Below are 21,917 nucleotides of genomic sequence, written 5' to 3' on the forward strand. Positions count from 1 at the left end.
TTGTTGATGACCTGTACCTAATAAATTGTTTTTCTCGTTCATTTTGCATTAAACAGTGAAGCAAATGGTGGAGACGGGCAAGACAATTCTTCAACGCAATCATTTTTCTGACTTGGAAGATGCTAGGTAGGTAAGCTGCACATTTTAAATGTTTGTGTTTTTGCACGGTCTTACAGAGCTTTAAGAAAAGCACTTCACGTGATGAAGTCCATGAAGGTGCCTGATTAAACAGATGCCTTTAACGTCCTAAGCTGAGCACATTTAAAAGTGATTGTCGCCTCCTGCCTTGCTTGCATCAGAGTAAATAAGCAAATGCATGACCTGTTTTATATTTTTTCGGGCATTCTGCATTGGTCACAGCTTTTGCCAATTTGCTCACCTACATCAGTAGCCCTGTAGACCATGATTATTATCGAGGCAGGGATGCAAAAAAAAGGAAGGATCAGTGAAACGTAATCTTTTTAATTCCTAAACTTTCACCTTCTGTAGAAATATTTCTCCTCAAGTTATCATAGGAGAATGGATCACTTGTCCTGTGAACCGGGGTCTGGGATGTTAGCCGTCTTTTTAAAAACCCTTATTCACGTGTATAGTACCGTGGCGGTATATCTTGATTTTCCGCTTCTGTACCTACGTGAAAAGCATCATCATAGGGTCTTAAAGAATGCTTTCGTCCACCTGGAGGGAGACCTGCTGGTGTTAGCAGTAGTGATCAGAGATCGTGAAAGAGTGAATAAAGTGAATTTAAAATAACCTCCATCGCTCAACAATGTGTTTTATTCTGTTGGGGATGGCGAAGGATAAAATCATAAGGCGGTGCTTGTCAAGAAGGGCTACTGTTCTATAGCACTTGGTATTAAAAAAGGGTGTGGTTGGACGACCTGTTTCAGCCCTTTTGGCGCCCTGTCGGGTCGGGGGGGCTTTCTTCAGGACCAGTGTCGGGCGCAGTACCCTGTTGGTAGCGTGGGTGGATAAATGAGGTAGGGCCGCTGGAATGTGAACTGTTCGAATTCTGTTAGCGGCACAGTAGGCAAATTATTGCGGAACTTGGTTTTTATTCTAAGGCTCACTGGAGGGCTTGTACATTACTTATCCTTTTAATTTTTCAGAATTCACATAGATTCACTGGAGGGTGAAATTGGGCGTGAAACGTACTACAAATCCCAACGTGCATTGCAACATAAACCCGTCCGGGAGGCATACCGGAGGCCTAATGAATGATTAGCAACACGAAGGATTGTAGTCAGCCAGCATTTACCTGTGAATTCCGAATGCCTATGAAGGAGCGCGAGGCTCCGAAACGCGTCGGCGAAAGGAGATATCGATCTGGAAAAAAACACAAGTTCTTGTTGAAATAAATGATTTTGCCAATCACCTGATGTGGAGTGCGTCTTCAATTACAGGGCAAACTTGGAAAATATAACTGCACCGCCCGGAGAACTTTGGTGGGGCCGCTGGAATTTGAACTGTTCGAATTCCGTTAGCGGCACAGTAGACGAATTATTGAGGAACTTGGTTTTTATTCTAAGGCTCACTGGAGGGCTTGTACATTACTTATCCTTTTTAATTTTTCAGAATTCACATGGACCCACTGGAGGGTGAAATTGGGTGTGAAACGGACTACAAATCCCATGGTGCATTGCAACCTGAACCCATCGGGGAGGCACACCAGAGGCCTAATAAATGATTAGCAACGCGAAGGATTGTGGTCAGCCAGCATTTACCTGTGAATTCTGAATGCCTATGAAGAAGGAGCGCGAGGCTCAAACGCGTTGGCGAAAGGAGATAACGATTTGGAATAAAACACAAGTTCTTGTTCAAATAAATGATTTTGCCAATCACCTGCTGTGGAGTGCGTCTTCAATTACAGGGCAAACTTGGAAATTGTATGTATATATGTGTGTGTGTGTGTGTGTGTGTATATATATATATATATATATATATATATACACATATATATGTGTGTGTGTGTATATATATATATATGTATGTGTGTGTGTATATATGTGTATATATATATATATATATATATATGTCCAACAGCAAAGGTTGCCTGTAATGAAGGAGCCCACAACAGGTAAGTGCATAGCCAACATTCTTTATAGAGAATCAACAGCGAGGACACAGCTGCAACAACAGGGGTGAAAGTCCAGCCTGACAAGTTTCCTGCATTTCGCACTTCTTCAGAGGCAATGACCTTGACGAGGCATTTGGCATGGCACAATTCGGGTAAAACTTTGAACTTTGTTGGTGCAGGCATCTGATGAAGGCACAGACCGAAACGCGTCATCCCAGTGCTCTTGTGAATAAAAGATCCTTCCTGCATTCCCCGCTGTGTCTCTCCGATTCTTAGCATCAAAAGAATCTTCTGTGGCATTTTTCGCGCGCTAGTCCTGGGCGCGCTGGAGAAGACATGCTTCACTTTGGGACAGTGCAACAAGGACAGCTTCGGCATTTTTTGACTTTCCAAGGTATTGGTTATGCACTGACCCACTGCAGCCAGTTTCGCAATTGGGCCGTTGCTACAAGCAGTCCGTGACTGCACGGAGGAAACGGGATGATTTCATCGGCGAGTCCAGGTCCAGCTGTCATTGGACTTGTGCGGTTGAGGCGTCTGGGGACACAGGAAGGATACTTGCTTCACCAGCACAGTTCTGACCACGACCATAGACCACGTTCTGCATGACATTCAGGGCCCTTGAAAGGACACTTGGACCAGAGTTGAGTAACTTACCTGCAAGCCGTGAGAGGTGCATGCTGGTACTTGCAGTTCGCCAATGCGTCTGCAGTACTGTTTGGGACTCTAGACTCTGCCCACCTGAAGTGCTAATAATGGTGGAACGATTTGGAGCACACCTGTGGGTTACTTGGCGAAAGGACTTTGTTGGAGCAGGCCTCTGATGAAGGCGCAGACTGAAACGTGTCATGCCAGTGCTCTTGTGAATAAAACATCCTTCCTGCATTCCCCGCTGTGTCTCTCCAATTCTTAGCATCAAAAGAATCTTCTGTGGCATATGTATGTGTATGTATGTATGTGTATGTATGTATATGTGTATGTATGTGTGTGTATGTGTATGTATGTGTGTGTATATGTGTGTGAGTGTATATATGTGTGTATATGTATGTATATATGTTATATGATATGCTGTTCAGTTTTATCCCTCTAAGGTATTTTATATTGGCATGTATGTTATAACCCTCCATCCTCTAAGGTGCAAGAGTTTATATTACAGTGCTATTAAACATGCATGTTTATGAAACTGCTAGCTACTCGATTGAAGCATGTGAATCTATGAAAGATCCAATACTGGAGAAGAAAATGTGTTACTTGCCTGTTAGGCAACTAGGGTTCTACAGTATTGGTATCTTTCATAGATTCACATGCGACCCACACTCCTCCCCGGAGAGGCTTTCTTTAGTCTCTAAGGTTTATGTTTGCACACTTGTGCTGGAAAATCTGAGGAACCTAGCCTCTCTTGGGATTGTTTTAGAGGGTGCCGTCGCCTGATTGGCTGTTGGCTAGTTTTGGTTCTTTTTTGCAAAAGAATGTGGAAGGCTATTGCACTGACTTTTCATTGCATGGTAGCCTATGGTAATTTTATCTTCTGCTTTTATATGTATACCGTGGGACTCCTACTACGACGATTGGGATGATTCAAGCATGTGAATCTATGAAAGATACCAATACTGGAGAACCGTAGTTACAGGTAAGTAACTCATTTTCTTATGTGACAATTTTTAGGTATTGGGGATGTGAAAGAAAAGGCTGTAGGATGTTTTTTTTTTTTCTTGTACATAACAAAATTTAGATGCCAATAAATGAACTGTACAAATATTTTAAAGTATATCAGAATTAGGTAAAACAACACCAATGAAGCACTTTTTTTTTTAATTCTGAATTTTGGTGGAAAGGTATTTTAATAGATTGAAGCAAATCAATAGACTAGTTTATGCCGATTTCCACACAACGTTTATGCATTCTATAGTTTTATCAGTAAACTGTATGTCTGTGCAAATGTAATGGTAATTTCAGTAGAAAGTGTTTGGTGTAATGGCAGTTCGATACAACACCATGCATACTCCACTCCGCTCTGACACTCTACTCTAAGCTGTTGCACTCTACAACACACTACTCTATTCCACTCTACTCCATGCCACTCTACAACACTCTTCTCCAATACACTGTACAAAACTACACACAACTTTCTTCCCTGTAGACACTCTACAACTCTTTTCTCCACTCTGACACTCGACGCCACTACACTGAATGACAATCCACAATAAGACTTAACCCCTCCACCACTCTACAACACTCCACTCTGTTTGACTGTATGCCATTCCACACCACTCTACTCAATGACGCTTCACTCATTGACACTCTACTCATTGACACTCTACTCAATGACACTTCACTCATTGACACTCTACACTACCCCACTCTACTCCATTCCTCAACACACTACTCCACAACACTCTACTCCGTTCTACGCCGCTCCACCCTACCCTACACCACTCCACGACACTCCATTCTACACCAAACCATGCTACAATGCTCCAGTGTACTACACTCTGCACCGCTCCACTCTACAGCACACTACTCCACTCTACGCCGTTCCATTCTACAACACACTACTCCTCTCTATGCCGTTCCATTCTACAACACACTACTGCACTCTACGCCGTTCCATTTTACAACACACTACTCCACTCTATGCCGCTCCATTCTTCAACACACTGCTCAACTCTACGCCGCTCCACTGTATGACACTCTACTCCACTGTACGACACTAGTCCTCTCCATTCCACTGTACGACACTCTACTCCTCTCTACTGTATGACTCTACTCCTCTCCACTCCACGACACTCTACTCCTCTCCACTCCTCTGTACGACACTCTACTCCTCTGTACGACACTCCACCGACGACACTCCTTGGCACTTTACTCCACAACTCACAATTCCACTGTATTCCACTTCCTGCTTCTATAACACTTCACAAAGTTCTGACACTTCACTCTAGGCCACTGTACTACAGTCTACTCTTCGCCTCTCTACCCTACACTACTCCACCAAACAAATCTACGCCTCTCAATTCCACTTTACGCTTCTCAACTCCATGCCACTCCACTGTACACCACAACACAGAACGACACTCCACTCTACTCCACTCTGTGTCTCTCCACTGTAAGAACTCTACTCCGCTATATGCAACTATACATGCTATTTGACTCTATGCCACTCTACTCCATGACACTATCTCTACTTCACTCTGCAATCTCTACATCACGTTACGATCTCTACTCCACTCTATGATCGCTATTCCACTCAGCTCCATTCCACTCCACGCCATTCTACTGTACAACACTTCCGCCACTACAGTGTGCGGCACTCTACTTTATTCCAGTCCACTTGACAACACTCTACACCACTCCACTCTATTTAACTCTGCCACGCTACTCCACTCTACTCTACGTCCCTCCACTCCTCTACTCTGACACTCCACGCCACTTCATCCTTCACCACTCCACAACACTAATCTATGCCACTCCACTCTAAACCAATCCACGCTACAACGTGTCGGTGTACTACACTTTATTTTTCCTATTTGTCCCTCCTTTTCGTGGGTTGTTAATTCCTACGGAGTATTCCGCATTACTTGTACCCTTCCACTTGTCCCATTTTAGCAAATGGAAAAGGGACTACATTTCCCTTTGTGTAAAAGCACTCCACAAGAGCACTCAATGATTTCAGTTGCTCTGAGCTCCGAGACCCTCTTCGTTTTAGCACTCCCTCCCCGGTTTTGCTGGTCTCTGCTCCTCCTCCTCGTTTTTTATTTGAGGCTTTTGTGATATTTACAGCTGTTTCCCAGTTATTTTTATGTCTCTGACTGTTCCGTTTTGTAAACAAGTTCCACTGTAGTCACCCTGTGTTAGAAATGGGGGTCTCTAGTTGGCAAGGGCTTGCACCTTTTTCCAAGTAAGGACCCTTCTTCCTTGTCAGGATAAGGGAGTTACACTCCTAAAATAACCCATGCTCACCCCCTTGGTAGCTTGGCACGAGCAGTCAGGCTTATCTTAGAGGCAGTGTGTAAAGCATTTGCACATAACCAACAGTAATACAGTGTAAGCACTACAAAAGGACACCACAACAGTTTAGAAAAATATCCAATATTTTTATATACTTAAGACAAGACCAAAACGATAAAAATCCAAAATACAGTACTTAGAAATCTTCAGTTATCAAAATAACCTTGAAAAACAGTTCCTTGAACTCGATCGCTCCCTCTGGGGCTATCACGCCATCGTGAACAAACAAATCCAAACCATTCTGGCTGACCGCAGCGTCGCGGGCCAGCTACGGTGTTGGGAATACCCACGAAACAGTACCTTTAGAAATACAGGGCGTCGGCGACCTCTCGTTGAGCTTTCAAAAGCACGGCGTCTGCAGGCGTCTGTTCCGGAGGTCGGTGCAGGAGTCGTCGGGCCCTTGAAGTCACACGCGTTGCAGATCGAACTCCTCGCGGTTGAAGTCAGGAGCGCTGGCGTCGGCAGGCGTTGGGTGCTGCAGTGCAAAGCGCAGCCATGCGGAGTGCGGTGCCCTCAGGTCGCGGTGCGAGCAGTGGCTCTGTGGCGGCATCAGATGGTGACGTCGGTGAGATCAGGGTCGCAGTGCGAAGTGGTGCTGGCAGGTCACGGTGCAAGCAGCTGCATCAACGTGGCTGAAGTGCTGTCGTCGGATGACGAACTGGAGTCGATGACGCCGGCAGGCCACGGCTGCGGTGTGGGTTCAGGGCAATGCGTCTTGTAACTTCACGAGCGGTACCCTCGAACCACGATGCAAGCAGCTGCATCTATTTCGGCGTGGAGCGGCGTCATCCGGGATACCAAGGGGGGGTCACGAGGCAATGCGGAGTGCGGTGCCCACAGGTCGCGGTGCAAGCAGTGGCTCAGTGGCGGCGTCAGCAGGCATCGTTGGTGGGACCAGGTTCACGTTGCGGCGGTGCCGTCAGGACACTGAGTCAGCAGCGGCATCATAGACTGCATCAAGTTGCTTTTTTCTTGTTTTGCAGCACAAAACAAACAGTCCCCAGTGCTGAGGGCAGAAGAACTTGAAGTATTTGCTGTTCCTGAGACTTCTTGAACAGGGGGCACGCGCTACCTCAAGCCCTTGGAGAAACTCACAAAAATAGATTGCAGAAAGTTCAGTCCAGTCCTTTCACTGCCCAAGACGGAAGCAGCCACTGCAGGCCAACACAGCAAAGCACACAGCAAAGTGGTAGTTCCTCTTCACAGCTTCTCCAGCTCATCTTCTTGGCAGTCTGCTTGGTCCATAAGAGTTCTAAAGTTTAGGGTTTTGGGACCCACTTTTTATAGCCCAAAATCCTTTGTCCTCACAGGCAGAGAGTGTCTGTGTCCAGCCAGAACCGGTTATGTCCTCTCTGGTGCAGCTTCCTGGCAGGAGGTGGAGACCGCATTGTCCGAGGCAGACTGGGCCTATTCAGGTGCAACGGAAATCTCCTCCCACCACTCTGAATGCAGCCCAGGTCTATTCAGTCCAGCCCTGACTCATTCAGGAAAGGCAGGACACACCTCAACCCCCGGTGGCCGTCTGAGAGAATACACCTCTCCAACTCCCGTCACTCCAAAGCCAGACAGTCAATACACATCCTAGCAGAGGCACACAGGATGGCTAAGCAAGAAAATACCTACTTTCTAAAAGTGGTATTTTCAAACACAGAATGTAAAAATGGCCTTCACTAAAAGATACATCTTTAAATTCTGAGTTCAGGCATACTAAACTGTATTTCTCTACCTGGTTCCTAGGGCCAGTTATGTTTATAAGATGTTATAAACAAACTCCCCATTCTGTCCTATGGGAACAGGTAGCCTTGCAATAGTGAAAAACGAAATTGGCAGTAATGCCACACACAACAGGGCATGTCCTACCTGTCACATACACTGCTCCCTGCCCACAGGGGTACCTTGGGCCCACCTTAGGGGTGACTGACATGTAAGAAAAGGGAAGGTTAGGGCCTGGCAAGAGGGTACACTTGGCAAGTCGACATGGCAGTTACAAACTGCGTGCAGACTCCTCAGTGGCAGGTCTGAGTTACCTTTTCAGGACTATTCGTGGGTGGCACAATCAGTGCTGCAGGCCCACTAGTAGCATTTGATTTACAGGCCCTGGCACACTCAGTGCACTTTACTAGGGACTGAGATGTAAATCAAATATGCCAATCATGGAAACACCAATCCATAACACAATTTACCCAGAGAGAATATGCACTTTAGCACTGATCAGCAGTGATAAAGTGCCCAGAGTCCTAAAACCAACAACAGCAGGTCAGTAAAAAATAGGAGGAAGAAGCAAAATGTTTGGAGATAACCCAGCAAAAATGGCCATCTCCAACACCCTGCCTGCACTTTCGTCATGTTCGTGCCACCTCCTGTGCCCCGTCCCTCTCTCCCGCTGCTCTGGAGTACTGCTGCTGCCCACCCTGTGCAGCTGCAGACTGCCCCTTGTGTGCGCAGGGATCAGGCCAACCTTTGCTGCTTCTGCTGGAAGGCTGTCGCCTGCTCCTACAACCACCTTCTTGGATCGGCAACCCTGCCCAGGGCTATTACCAATGCAGTGAGTCTGACCCTGACCTCCTGCAAACTCCCTGACTGTGCGGCAGTGCCACATGAGTGCTTTGTAGAACATTGGCCCATGTCACCACCACCACCACCACCACCTTCCCTCTACTGAATGGATTTGCTTCTTAAGATGCTTACAAGTCTTCCATGTAAGATGTTGTCCCATGATTCGTGCTTGATTGAGTATCTCCCTCAGCTGTTGCCTGCACCTGCTTGGATTAACTAATCCACTCCCCCCGCCAACATCTCTAATTAAACGACCATTTAAATCAAAACGTACTCCCAAAATCAGGAGAGAGGTACCCTGGGTCGGTGTAACTCTGCACACTTCTGCGATATCACATTTAATTTTTAATATTTTATTACATTCATTTTAAAACTAGAAACATCGGTGTGATCTGATTTAATTTTGAAGGTTTTTCTTCAACTTTGCACAGTTGTACAGATATGTAACTGTGTTGTTGCTGCTTGCATGCAGTGGAATGTGGAAGGCGAGTTGGGATGTAATGGGAAAGGTAAAGATTCTCTGGGTTGATGGCTGGGAGTTGAGGTGGAGTTGGTGCTGTGTCCGCTGGTAGGAGTAACAGGTAACTCACAAGCGCAGTCACAATTGCAGCTGCACAAGCACACTGCAAGTTCTGACTCATCCCTTGTCTCTGGTCACATGGACAAGAGGATTCCAGCTGCAATGGCGTTCGAAGAGGGAATTATGTGCGGTGTGGGAGTTGCTGTTCAAAGAGGCATTAGGCTGAAGAGTGCACGTCATAGTGTGCGCACTGTATGCTTGGACACTTACATTGACGCCTATTTTGAATTGGTCAGGCAGTGAAATACAGCGACGGCATTGAGGTAGGACGCGTCTAGAGTCTCGCGTGTTGACCACCATTGCAGTTCCTGTGACACACACGCCTTACAGACGTAGTTGAAGTACGCACTTGGCAGCATATTGTGACCTGATTTGTAAGCGGTGATACGCACACCAGGGATGAGGGGGAGTGATATTTATATCTTCTACAAAGGTGATACGCATACCTGTATAACTACTGGGGGGCATTAGAAATATTAATGAGTGTAACGATATCTGCTTAGTTGAACAGTGGCCACTTAAGGGTTAGAGAGCAGAATTGTTACAGCTGTAGTTACTGCTCACTGAGGTAATCTAGGTTTGTGCTTAGTTTTACAGTAGAACACCTTTGAGCACAGTGGGGTGTTGGTACAACTGAAATATTTTTAAAGTGAATAGGAGTTAATTGTAGCTATGTGTGCAGTACAAACGTTCACTTTGACTCCACCAATACCATTTTTGCTAGAAGCAGGAGAACCACGCATGAAGTGGCAAGAGTGGAAGGATTATTTTTCCAATTATATGTCTACTATAGATTTTTCTAAAAATGCAAATACCTTGACAAAAAAGGTATTTTATTGAACTCATTGGGTCCAGAGGGCATCAGGCAGTAAACCCAGATGAAGAAGCAGCAGAGCAGTGCTGGTGAGGATGATGTATCTGAAAAGGCATTATATTATTTAGAAAAGTATTATTTGCCTACTATTTGCATTGCGATCAGTTGGTATGAGTGTGTTCATTGAAAGCAGGAGCAGAAGGAGGCAATATGTGATTGTTTTAGCACTAAATATGTTGGCAATTTTTTGCAGATTTGGTCATATACATTAGAAGTTGCTAAGGGATCAAATAATCATGCATTTGAACAACAAAAGAGTTCAGGACAGGTTGTGGGTTAGTGGGGATGCAACTTTGAAGGATGTGTTGGCAGTTGTGAGTAAGGCAGAAATATTGAATAGATGTGCCAAAGCCACTTTGGAGGATAATGAGTGCAAAGAATATTGTGCGTGGGTGGAAAGAGAAGTGGAAAACCAGGTATGAAGTATTCAGAGAGTAAGAAAAGTGTGGAGAGGAAGGAATCTAAAGTTGTAGGTTCTTATGCAGAAAACATGAATAAGGATTGAAGTCAAGGTAGATTGACATGTCACAGGTGTGTGGCCATTTAGTTAATAGTAAGACAAGAGACCAAAAGTACTCTATTTGTGGTGTAAATGGTCATTATTCAAGGACGTGTTGACAAAGAGACAGGCGGGAAAAGGTCCAGTACATGTTTGATTCTCAGAAGTAGTCCACATCTGATGAGGATCAGTTTGGGGGGTACGATTGTATCCTGATTGTTAACAATGTGATCTTGGATGTGGGCACGTGTTCCAGAAACAAACCGAAGTGTGAGGTGGTTGTTGCAGGCATTCCAGTAATCTTAGTAGCGAATTCAGGATCTCCTTTCACAATCATTAACCAGGATATCTGGAAAAATAAGTTTGAAGAGGCTATTGGGAAAGATTTAAAAGAATCTAATATACGTTCAGAGAGCTTCACAGGAGAAGCCATGTCTATGGTGGGATTTACAGAATGGTCATTCAGGTTTAAGGGACTTTCTGCAAATGGTAAGCTGTATGTTGCAAAATATGGCCCTTGTGTATTGGGGTGGAAAGACCAGAGGAGTCTGGACGTTATTCTGAATCCCACTAGCAAAAAGCAAGTTTTGCTACTGGATGATAGTGACAGTGTATGTAAAAGGGTGTGCATATATTTTCCAGGGGGGTTTATTGAGGGAAAGTTGGCACATTAAAAGAGTTAAAACACCGGATTGTGCTTAAAGAGAATGCAGTTCCTGTGAGTTATAGAGTAAGAAGTATGCCTTTAGTGGTCAGAGATTAAATGGAACAGGAGTTATTGAGATTGGAGGAAGCATGATTGCATAGTGGTCAGCGATTAAATGGAACAGGAGTTATTGAGATTGGAGGAAGCATGATTGCATAAAAACTTCAGAGTGATTGTCTCTGCTGGTGGTTACCCGAGAATCTAATGGCAAGATCCATCTATGCATTGACTGTAGAGGGGTAAACAAGCAAACTCAAGTTGATAAATACCCTTTGCCTAGATTTAACCCCTTTGGTGCGAGGCACCGGTGCTCATGTGCGTCGGACGGCCTCTGGCCGTCCTCGCACATGGCACAGGGAATCCCTCGGGTGCGGGCACCAGATTGATTCCCTTTACCCCCCAACAGCCTCCGGAGCTGGGGAAGAGCTTCCCCAGCTCCCAAGGCTTCCTGCTTTGTTTCCCTGAAATGACGATCAGCGCGCAGGTCGTGCTGACGTCATTTCAGTGAAACTGAAATGAGCCAAGTGGCTTATTCCATTTTCACTTTCTACATGCTCAGGGGGCTACCTCAGCACACTGAGCACGTAGAAAGTCAGGAGAGGTATCGTTGGAAAGGGGAGTATCTCCCCTTTGGAATAGTACCCCTCCCTAGTGGATCCCTGCTTGGGGACCGCCCTAGGAGGCAATTCCCAAGCAGGGAGCCAGCCACTAGGCACCAGAGATGGGGGAGCGGCCCTTGGGCAAGGGCCTTTGCTCTCCCCATATTGTTTTTGGCAAATTCAGTCTTTCTGCCCCCCCCCCCCCCATTCTTCCCCCCTGGGGGGCAGAAAGCCCACTAGATACCAGGTATTTTTTTTAAACTTGTAATTAGGGGTGGGGCTGCCCAATATGGGCATGCCAGTGCCCCCAACCCCGCTGCAAAAGTACAGTCTTTCTGCCCTCCCCTGGGGGCAGTAGGCCCCAATCGGCCCCCGGGGGCAGAAAGCCCACTAGATACCACTGATTTAAAAAAAAAATTATAATTAGGGGTGGGGGCTGCCCAATATGGGCATGCCAATGCCCCCACCCCCGTAAAATTAGTCTTTCTACAGTATCCCCCAATCTGTCCCCTCCGGAGGGGCAGAAAGTCCACTACACACCAGGTTTTTCCCCCCCAATGAAATTCCAGTCTTTCTGCCCCCACTGGGGGGGAAGTAGCCCCCAATCTGCACCCTAGATGTCAGGGATTCTTTTTTTATAGGCCCGAAGTAGGGGCTGCCCAGAATGGACATGCAAATTCCCCCCCTCTCCACCCCCCACCCCTCACCAGCAAGAAGACAAAAGACTTTCTGCCCCCTCAGGAGGCAGATAGAGGCAATAGCCCTTGATCTACCCCCTGGGGGATGGGCAGAAAGCCCACTAAGCGCCAGAGTTTTTTAAAAATATATATAGATTGGGATGGGGGTTCCCCAGAATGGGCATGTCAGTGCTATCACCCCAAAGAAAATGCTACAGTCTTTCTGTCTGCATGGGAGGCAGATGACTTGATTGGGAAACAAGAAAACCCTACCCACAAGGAGCCTGGGTGTTATGTGCTGTAAGGAAACAATAGCTCATGCGGATTAATACTTAATAATATAGTATGTAATCTAAAATAATGATCAAAAAAAGAAAAAGGGGATTTAGAAAGATGTCAGAAGAAAAGGCAAAGCCATACACGTTGGATCTTTTTTATGAAGAATGTTCTTCGTTTATATTTATGAAATATTTACACAAAAAGTGAACATAAATTTACGATACAAATTGACATTAAACAAACAAATCACACACAATTAATAACTCAAATTAGCAACACTTAATTAATGTAGGTGTTGATTTAGTGATTTGCCTATCGCGTCAACGGCGTTTCGACCCTATTCCAAGTTTGAGTTATTAATTGTGTGTGATTGCCTTTGTAAAGAGAAATGGAAACCTTGTCTGTATGTTGCATGTTATGTTAATTTTCTGTGTAAGGTTTTTTTCATTGGGACACTAATTTGTAATTTGTTTGTTTAATGTCAATTTGTATCGTAAATTTATGTTCACTTTTTGTGTAAATATTTCATAAATATAAACGAAGAACATTCTTCATAAAAAAGATCCAACGTGTATGGCTTTGCCTTTTCTTCTGACATCTTTCTAAATCCCCTTTTTCTTTTTTTGATCATTATTTTAGATTACATACTATATTATTAAGTATTAATCCGCCTGGGAGGCAGATGAGGCAATGGCACCTATACATTTTTGGAAACTAGACACCCAGGGCAATACAGGATGGGGTGACTTGTCTGGCTCTCGCCATGTTCTGTTACCAAGAATCCCTTGCTAACCTCAAACTTTGTAAAACAAAAACCACATTTTCCTCACATTTCTGTGATGGAAAGTTCTGGAATCTGCGTGGATCCTTACATTTCATACCACCCAGTGTTCCCCCAGGTCTCCCGGTAAAAATGGTACCTCACTTGCATGGGTGGCTCAAGTACCCGTGACAGGCAAGGGCCCAAAACGCATTGAGGAACATCAAAATGACCTATCACAAAACAACGTGGTTTTTGCAAGGGGGTCCCCTGGGTTTTTTGGCCCTGAGCTCGGCGGCATCCTGGGAATCCTACCAAACCCACACGTTTCTGAAAACCAGACACCTGGTATGACTTGTGTGGGCCGCCAAACGTTTGCCTACCCAGAATTCCCTGCCAACCTCAAATTAAGCTGAAAAAAAACAAATTTTCCACATATTTGTGTGTGCAATCACCGTGCCGGCACAAATGTCCTACCCCACAGCGTTCACCTCAGTCTCCCGGGTACAATGATGCCTCACTTGTGTGGGGGTCCAATACAGAATTGGCTAAAAACGTATTTTTAAAAAAATGTAGCGCTTAGAATTCTTGGTGCTATACCTTTAATCCCTATGTTTTTGGCTCTTCCAATCACAGGCCCTCGCCCCACCCACACAAGTGAGGAAGCATTTTTCTTGGAACACTTTGGGGAATGCGGGGTGGGTGGAAATTTGTGGATCCACGCAGATTCCAGAACTTTCCACCACAGAGATGTGAGGAAAACTTTTGTTTTTTTACAGTTTGAGGTTTGCAAGGGATTCTGGGTAACAGAACCTGGTGAGAGCTTGACAAGTCACCCCATCCTGGATTCCCCTGGGTGAGTATTCAAAAATGTATAGGTTTGCTAGGTTTCTATAAGTGCCGGCAGAGCTAGGTTCAAAATCTACAGCTAGGCTCTTTGCAAAAAAAAAGGGTCAGTTTTCACTGTGAAAATGGGGTGTGTCCACATTGTGTTTTGGGCCGTTTCCTGTCATGAGCACTAGGCAACCCACACAAGTGAGGTTCCATTTTTCTCAAAAGACTTTGAGGAATGCGGGGTGGGTGGAATTTTGTGGATCCACGCAGATTCCAGAACTTTCCATCACAGAAATGTGAGGAAAATGTTTTGTTTTTATACAAAGTTTGGGGTTTGCAAGGGATTCTGGGTAACCGTACCTGGTGAGAGCCAGACAAGTCACCCCATCCTGTATTCCCCTGGGGGTCTAGATGTAAAAAATATATAGGTTTGCTAGGTTTCCCTAGGTGCCGGCAGAGCTTGGGTTCCCACTGTAAATACGAAGTGTGTCCACATTGTGTTTTGAGCTGTTTCCTGTCGCGGGCACTAGGCCTACCCACACAAGTGAGGTACAATTTTTTATCCGGAGACCTAGGGTAACATAGAATTGTAGAGCAACTGTTATTACCTATTGACTTTCGATGCATTTCTGCCTTACAAATGAAAGACAATGTGTAAAAATGTAGTCGCTTTGACAAATGTCCTATAATTCCCATGCTAGTATGGGTACTCATAGTTTCGGAAATGTGCAAATAGCTCCGGTTTCTAAACTCTATATTTTGTTCCAATTTCAGAAATACATAGGTGTCTTTCATCCCGATTTTTCACTGTATATATTTTCCCAGATGAATTGCTATATACCCGGTACATTATAAAAAACCATTGCAAGACGCTGCTCAGTTATTAGCTCTGGGTTCGTCGGGTTCTTGGTGAACCTACAAGTCTTATATATCCCCACAACCAGGAAGTTCCAGCGGATGTAACGGTATATTGCTTTCAAACGTCTGTCATAATTAGAAGAAGTTACTGGTGAAAATGTTGGCACAAATAGCAGTTCTTTTCAACTCATTTGCAATTTTTTCTATTTTCAAATTTTAGTTTCTATAAAGAAACCTGGAAGGATCTACACAAATGACCCCTTGCTGAATTGAGAATTTTGTCTACTTTTCTAAAATGTATAGCTTTCCAGGATCCATTATTGCTTTCATACCCTTTTCTACCATTAACTGCAAGAAAGTTGAAAGCACAAAAAATAGCTAAAACAGGCTATGTCCCAGTAAAATGCCAAAACTGCGTAAAAAATGTTGGTTTTCTTACAAAAGTCTGTCTCTCCCTGAAAGCTAAGAAAATGGTGATTTCAGCCCCACAAACCCTTTGTTGATACCACTTGCAGGGAAAAAAACACTTTCATTTGCAGCACTTTTTGATATCCCCCCCCTACCCAAAAAAAACTATTGCTGTATTTTGGGTAATTTCTGGGTCCCCTCTGGGGGAATCCACAAACTCTGGGTACCTTTAGAATCCCAGTGATGTTGGAAGAAAAGGACGCACATTTGGCGTGGATACCTTATGTGGTTAAAAAGTTACAGGGGCCTAAGCGCAAACTACCCCAAATAGACAAAAATAGGCTTAGCACGGGGGGGTGGAAGGGGTTACTGAGTTGTTGTCAAAAACAAAGAATATATAGTGGATTTCGACTATAGATCTTTTATCTCCATACCACCAAGTACCATTACAAAAGAAGAGGAGGAATATCATGGCATTTGTTACCCGGTGTGGATGTTTCCAGTTTATTAGAATGCCTTTTGGACTGCCGTCAGCTGTTTTTCAGAGACCTTTGGGGAAATTTTGTAAGAAATAGAGGGTGTTCTGTATTTCCAAGATGATGTTTTAGTCATGGGAAAACAATCAACAGGAGAATGATGAACGGTTGAGGTGTGTGTTGTGAAAGTTGAAGTTTAAAGGGTTAACAATATGCGAAATGAAAGATTTGCAAAAGAGCATGTCACGTATTTCGGACATGTCATTGGAGGGAATGGAATTTCTCCCAAAAAATGAGGTGGTAGTAGCAATAAGAGAAGCTCCTGCACCAACGAATGAGGAGGAGCTGCACTCATTTTTGGGTCTCGCTGAGTCCTATTCCAAGTTTGGAAAATATTTTGCAGGAAAAAGTATACTTTAAGACAACTGTTGAAAACCAGAAATACTTTTGTGTGGAATGAGGAATGTGAGAAGCAGTTTTGAAGTATAAAAGATGAATTGTGCATAGCGACACCCATTAACAGTTTTGATTGAGCCTTGCGCAGTATGTTAATGGTGGATGCAAGAAAGAAGTGTTTGGGTGCAGTACTTACACAAAGGGCTGTGCATGGCAAAGAATGGGTAATTGGTTTTGCTTCACATAGTCGAACACCTGCGGAGGAAGCATATTCGGTGATTGAGAGGGAAACACTAGTTTGAGTATTTAGCATTTTAAATCAATCGTATATGGCACAGAAATTGATGTAAGAACAGACCATAAGCCATTGGTAACTTTGTTGACCATGGAGGGGATTTTGAAAGCATCTGCAAGAATTGAGGTTTTCTATGAGGTTACAGAATTTCAGCTATGGAATAAGTATGTATCTGGTGTGCAGAATAATGTGGGGGACTGTTTGTGTCGCATACCGTTACCCAAAAAAGAGTTTTCGTGGAGTGAATGGTATGACATTCAGGTTGCATATACAAATGATCCTCAGGTTGCATATGCGAATGATGATGGCATGAATTCTATTGGTAAAGAGGATTGGAGGAAGGCATATACCATGATGACATTTTGTGCAAGGTGAAACCGTTCATTCAGAATGTATGGGGGGCAGAAAGACGTGTCCTGAGGAGTTAAAGCCATTCCGGGAAGTCGGGAATGAGCTGGTGGTGGAATTGTATTTTGTTGTAAGGTGTGGTAAAATGGTTCCTTCACATGGTTTGAAAAAAATAATTTTGGAGTTATGTCATGAATGGCAATTTGGGGTAGTTCGAACATAGAGGAGAGTGAAATTTGTGTATTGGTGACCAGAAATTGATGTAGAGATAGAGAGCATGGTAAGAGAGTGTGTGAAGATAAGAGTTTTAAGATATTGAAACAATCGGATGTCCTATGGAGTGCCCCAAAATGGTTTGGGAGATGTTGGCAATACACTTTTTTAGTCCTATTTGCAACCAGTTCGGGGACAGTACGTACATCATTGTACTAATAGACTATTTTAGTAAATGGGTGGAACTAGATGTGGTACTAACGGCGGATGCGGACACTATAGTGAGATTTTTAGATGCAGTATTTGAGTGCGGGTTTACTAAGGAAATTGTTGAGTTTTAAGTCTACAGTAGTTGAAGAGTTTCTTCAAAGGAATGGTTTGAAACTTGCAGTGACCTTGTGCAATTCAAATTGCTACTTGTAATGGAAAAAATGGGAGGTGGAAGTCAAAGAAATGCTGTGGGGATATAGGTTAACATCTTCGCTCATGGGTTTTAGTCCTATTGTGTTTATGGGGGGAAAGAGAGCCATATACTAAAGATACTCTTAAATGGATGAACAGTACCCGAAAGGTAGAATGGTCACCTGAGACAGTGAAGGAAAACACCTTGAAGGCATACTGTATGTACAAGAACTATTTTGATGCTAAGAAAGGAGCAAAGGAATAAAGGTTGGAGGTAGGTGAATGGGTGAAGGTCAAGAAAGCTGCAAAGGTACCTAAAGGTGAGAGAATGTATTCTGAACCACTCTAAGTCAGAGTGTTTGAAAAATTCGGCAAGACTCGGCGACAATCATTTATGGCACATTCGTCACATTGCAAGATGTAGTAATATGGAGGTATGGGAAAAGGACATAATGAAGATGATTGGGTATGGGAGAATGCGATAATGTGTATCAAGAGCCGGGAGATGGTGCATGTGAAAGAATAGAAGAGTGTTCGGGAGAGAAGGAAAGGGTGTGTGGATTGAACTGTAAGATTGGATAGGATCATCCGAACATCAGCTAAATTAACCCCTTCGGTGCTCATGACGGAATGGTTCCGTCATGACCCACGGTTGAGCTGTGCTCATGACGGAACCATTCCGTCATGACCACACCCGCGCAAGATTCCGTCAGCACAGCGGCGGAATCTGCGCAGCATCGAAGGGGTTAAAAGATTTTGTATTAGAATGAACAGTACTTTTATAACAAGTTGTGCTCATAAAAAATGGTGCAGTGTGATGTCCTTACTGTTTAGTGTTGTATATTTAGATAGGATCCTGGTAGGTTAGGGTGCCACTGGTCTCCATTAGGTTAGTTCTATTTTGTGAAATTGTATATTATTATATTTCTTGTTGTCATTTGTTCAATTCTTTATGTATAAATATGTTTGAGGCATGTGAGCTGTAGATCACATGCTTTGCTTAATCCTGCCATCTAGTGTTGGGTCCGGATGTTTGCAAGTTGTTTTTCTTTGAAGAAGTCTTTCCAGTCACAAGGTAGGTGACGCCTCCCTTCGGTGATAGTGCACATGGGCATCGACTCCAGATTGTTTTTTCCCCCCCATCTGGTTCAGATGTGTATTGCTGCGTTCTCCTTCGAAACTGTTTCTTCAGGTTCCCCTCGGTGGGCAGTCCACTCTACCTGTTTCGGTATTGTTTCAAACACGTATCCCACTTCTCCATGTATCGTATCCGTCGAGGAAAACCACTATTTCGATCGAAGATATTCAGGAAGGCCATCTGCCCTAACCGGGTCGGTCCACTTTGCAGTTGAGGGGACAGACTCCATTCATATTCTGCCCTTGGTGCCACACCAAGCAACCGCGCACCGACTCGCACAACGTGTGAAACTTGTGGAGCACAACGAACAGGACTGCGACACATGCAGATCATTCCAATCGAAGAAAACGCTCCATGATTGTCGGGCTCCACATCAAATACACACCGGACATCTTTGGCGAAGGATCTGAGCACAAATTCGACGCATGAGGGGCCGAAGAAGAACAAGAAGAACTTACCTCCATTCCAGAATCTGACTCAGATATGGAAGAAGACTTGCCACAAGGTCATCGTCCCATGAGTATCAAACGCCCCTTGACCCAAACTCCAACTCCGCCGAAACAAAGGCTTCGGTCCCACCCCCGCCTTTGGGCCACGGTCGTAACTGACCAGATGTTTCTGACGCCCCGCCTTCCAGCTCGCACCGAAACACGAGTCTGCCAAAGTCTGGCACCAAGCCGAAACCTTCAGTCTCGAAGTCGAAAACTGCTTTGGAGCCGAAATCATTGACACCAAAAATGAAGCCTCCTTCGGCACCGAAACCTTCTGCACTGAAAAGTCTTTCTACCCCGGCACCACAATCCTCGGTGCCAAAACCTAAAAGTGTTTCTGCGAAGCTGCAGGATCCGATTTTCGACGCCCCAAAACCCAAATTGGACCCAAAACTAAAGGAACTTTATATAAATCCAGATACAGGATGTGTTCTTACTAAATCACCTTAAAAACGCAAACCTGAGTCAGAGGACACCCTTTACCATATTCCTTTGAACAGGAAGAATGTAAGTACTAACCCCTCCCCTCCATCACCACATTCCCCCACACCAACTACACCATCTTTGCAGCATTTATTGATTACACAACTAATCACCACCTGATGATGATGATGGAGATGGAGATGGAGGGGGAGGCAATATTTTACCAGTAGACCCCTGGAAGGATTATAACACAGACTCACCCACAGATAACCTAGATCTTTACCCTACAAAGCCTTCCCCTCTTGATGACAATGTAGGATATCTAGAATTATTTGCAAGAGCTGCAGAATATCATGGGGTACAGAGGAATCTCTAGAGAAAGGTTTCCTATTTGAAACGCTCAGTAGCACAAAAAGAGCTAGCCACACTCTACCTATGCTTAAAGGTATGATGAGACATACCGATGATATCTTCAAAGATCCCGTGTGTGCTCTCATTCTCACAGCAGCCCTTCCTGGCAGAGTATGTACAGGTCCAGAAGAGTACTGAAGTGGTGGTGTCTTAGATCTTTCTTTTATACTCAGTTGTTCCTTTGAAGTGTGGAGAAGATTCTAGAGCCATGCCTTTGAAGTCTGCAGACCTCCCTCCCTGGCTCCAGACTAACTACAGGGGGTATGCAGCCCTTTGTGTGGAGCCTATTATGGAATGAACGAAACACGATTGAGGTGAAGCCTGTAGCCATTCAGCACGGCTCCCCAACTCACAGATATATCGGCCATAAGAAATTGGCCTTTTATTTATGTGTGGTCGCAAGTTTAGCGGACTGCCCATACCGTATCAGCTCGTGATTCTATTTTATATCAGATTTTCATCGGTGTGGAAGATAACAAAATATCAACCTTATTGAAAACTCCCTAGACAATAACAGGGAGACCTTAATATTCAGAGATTTTAAAACAGACCAGATTAAAAACACGGCACATCACGTTCATTGAACTTCGTGCTATTCATCAATCATTTTAATATCATATTGGGGCAAATCCCGCCGAAGGCGCATTTAGCGCCGAAACGCACGTCGAAGACTTAACTTCTGCCACATTTTGGGTCTTTTTAATTGTATTTTTATGATATTTGATTATGTTTGAAATAAATATGCTTTTTATGTAATTGAATTTGTATTTTATCAATGAATGTTATGAACTTAAATAACTGATAATTAAATAATTCTAGCTATAGACACTGCGCTATTTGATCTTTTACACTGAGTCTATGATTATTGGTTTACATATTAAATTGTTGGATTGCCTAGTAATTTATTCTCTACTGTATAACTACAGGGGGTATGCAGCCCTTTGTGAGGAGCCTATTGAGGAAGGAGTGAGGCTGAGCCCAGCTCCTCCCTCCCATCCTGCCAGTGATGGCCCGCTCAGGTACACCTAAGCTCCCATTGTGTGCGACTGTCTAAGAGTAATACAGAGAGCCCAACTATACCCAGTGATGTGACCAAAGACAGGCCTCAGGCACCACATGGCTAAAGCAAGAAAAGGATAACTTTCTAAAAGTGGTATTTTTAGAATTATAATTTAAAATCCGACTTCACCATAAGTTAGGATTTTAAATTAGGATTCCAGAAACACCAAACTTGAACTAGTTATATTTTCTCTTGAGGAAAAGTAGGTCGCACACTGCTCGTCACACCAGCAAGTTGCCCCAAAGGACTGTGGGAAATGTAGTGGCGACGGCGGGTACGCCTCTGCCACGAAATGTAAATAGAACAGTATGTGTTGCGTTAGCCATCCCTGGACACGTGTTTCGAGGTAGTTGCCTCTCGTCAGCAGGGAGCAGGTCAGTGTAAAGGGGTGCCGTGTGGACTGCCAAAATGTAATTAAAAGCAGGTCAAGTACCTCTCCTGGCGCGCAGGTGCAGACTCAAGGCTCGTCAGCCCGTTAGCTTAAGGAAGCCGTTTAAATTGAGGAAAAGTAGGTCGCACACTGCTCGTCACACCAGCAAGTTGCCCCAA

The 21,917-nt window shown here is 44.3% G+C and overlaps 1 protein-coding gene across 4 annotated transcripts in view; it reads left to right on the plus strand.

Moving 5' to 3' along the window:
• Positions 1 to 21,917, plus strand: part of HINT3 (histidine triad nucleotide binding protein 3) — a 129,046-nt gene that overhangs the window by 55,987 nt on the left and 51,142 nt on the right. For 2 of the 4 annotated variants that reach the window (XM_085611815.1, XM_085611814.1), the window contains exon 3: positions 57 to 126. In XM_085611815.1, the coding sequence (XP_085467941.1) occupies positions 57 to 126 (70 nt within the window). The other 2 variants (XM_085611817.1, XM_085611816.1) reach the window with 2 other exon arrangements.

This window comes from Triturus cristatus, chromosome 6 (assembly GCF_964204655.1).
Source record: "Triturus cristatus chromosome 6, aTriCri1.1, whole genome shotgun sequence".
NCBI classification, from domain to species: domain Eukaryota; kingdom Metazoa; phylum Chordata; class Amphibia; order Caudata; family Salamandridae; genus Triturus; species Triturus cristatus.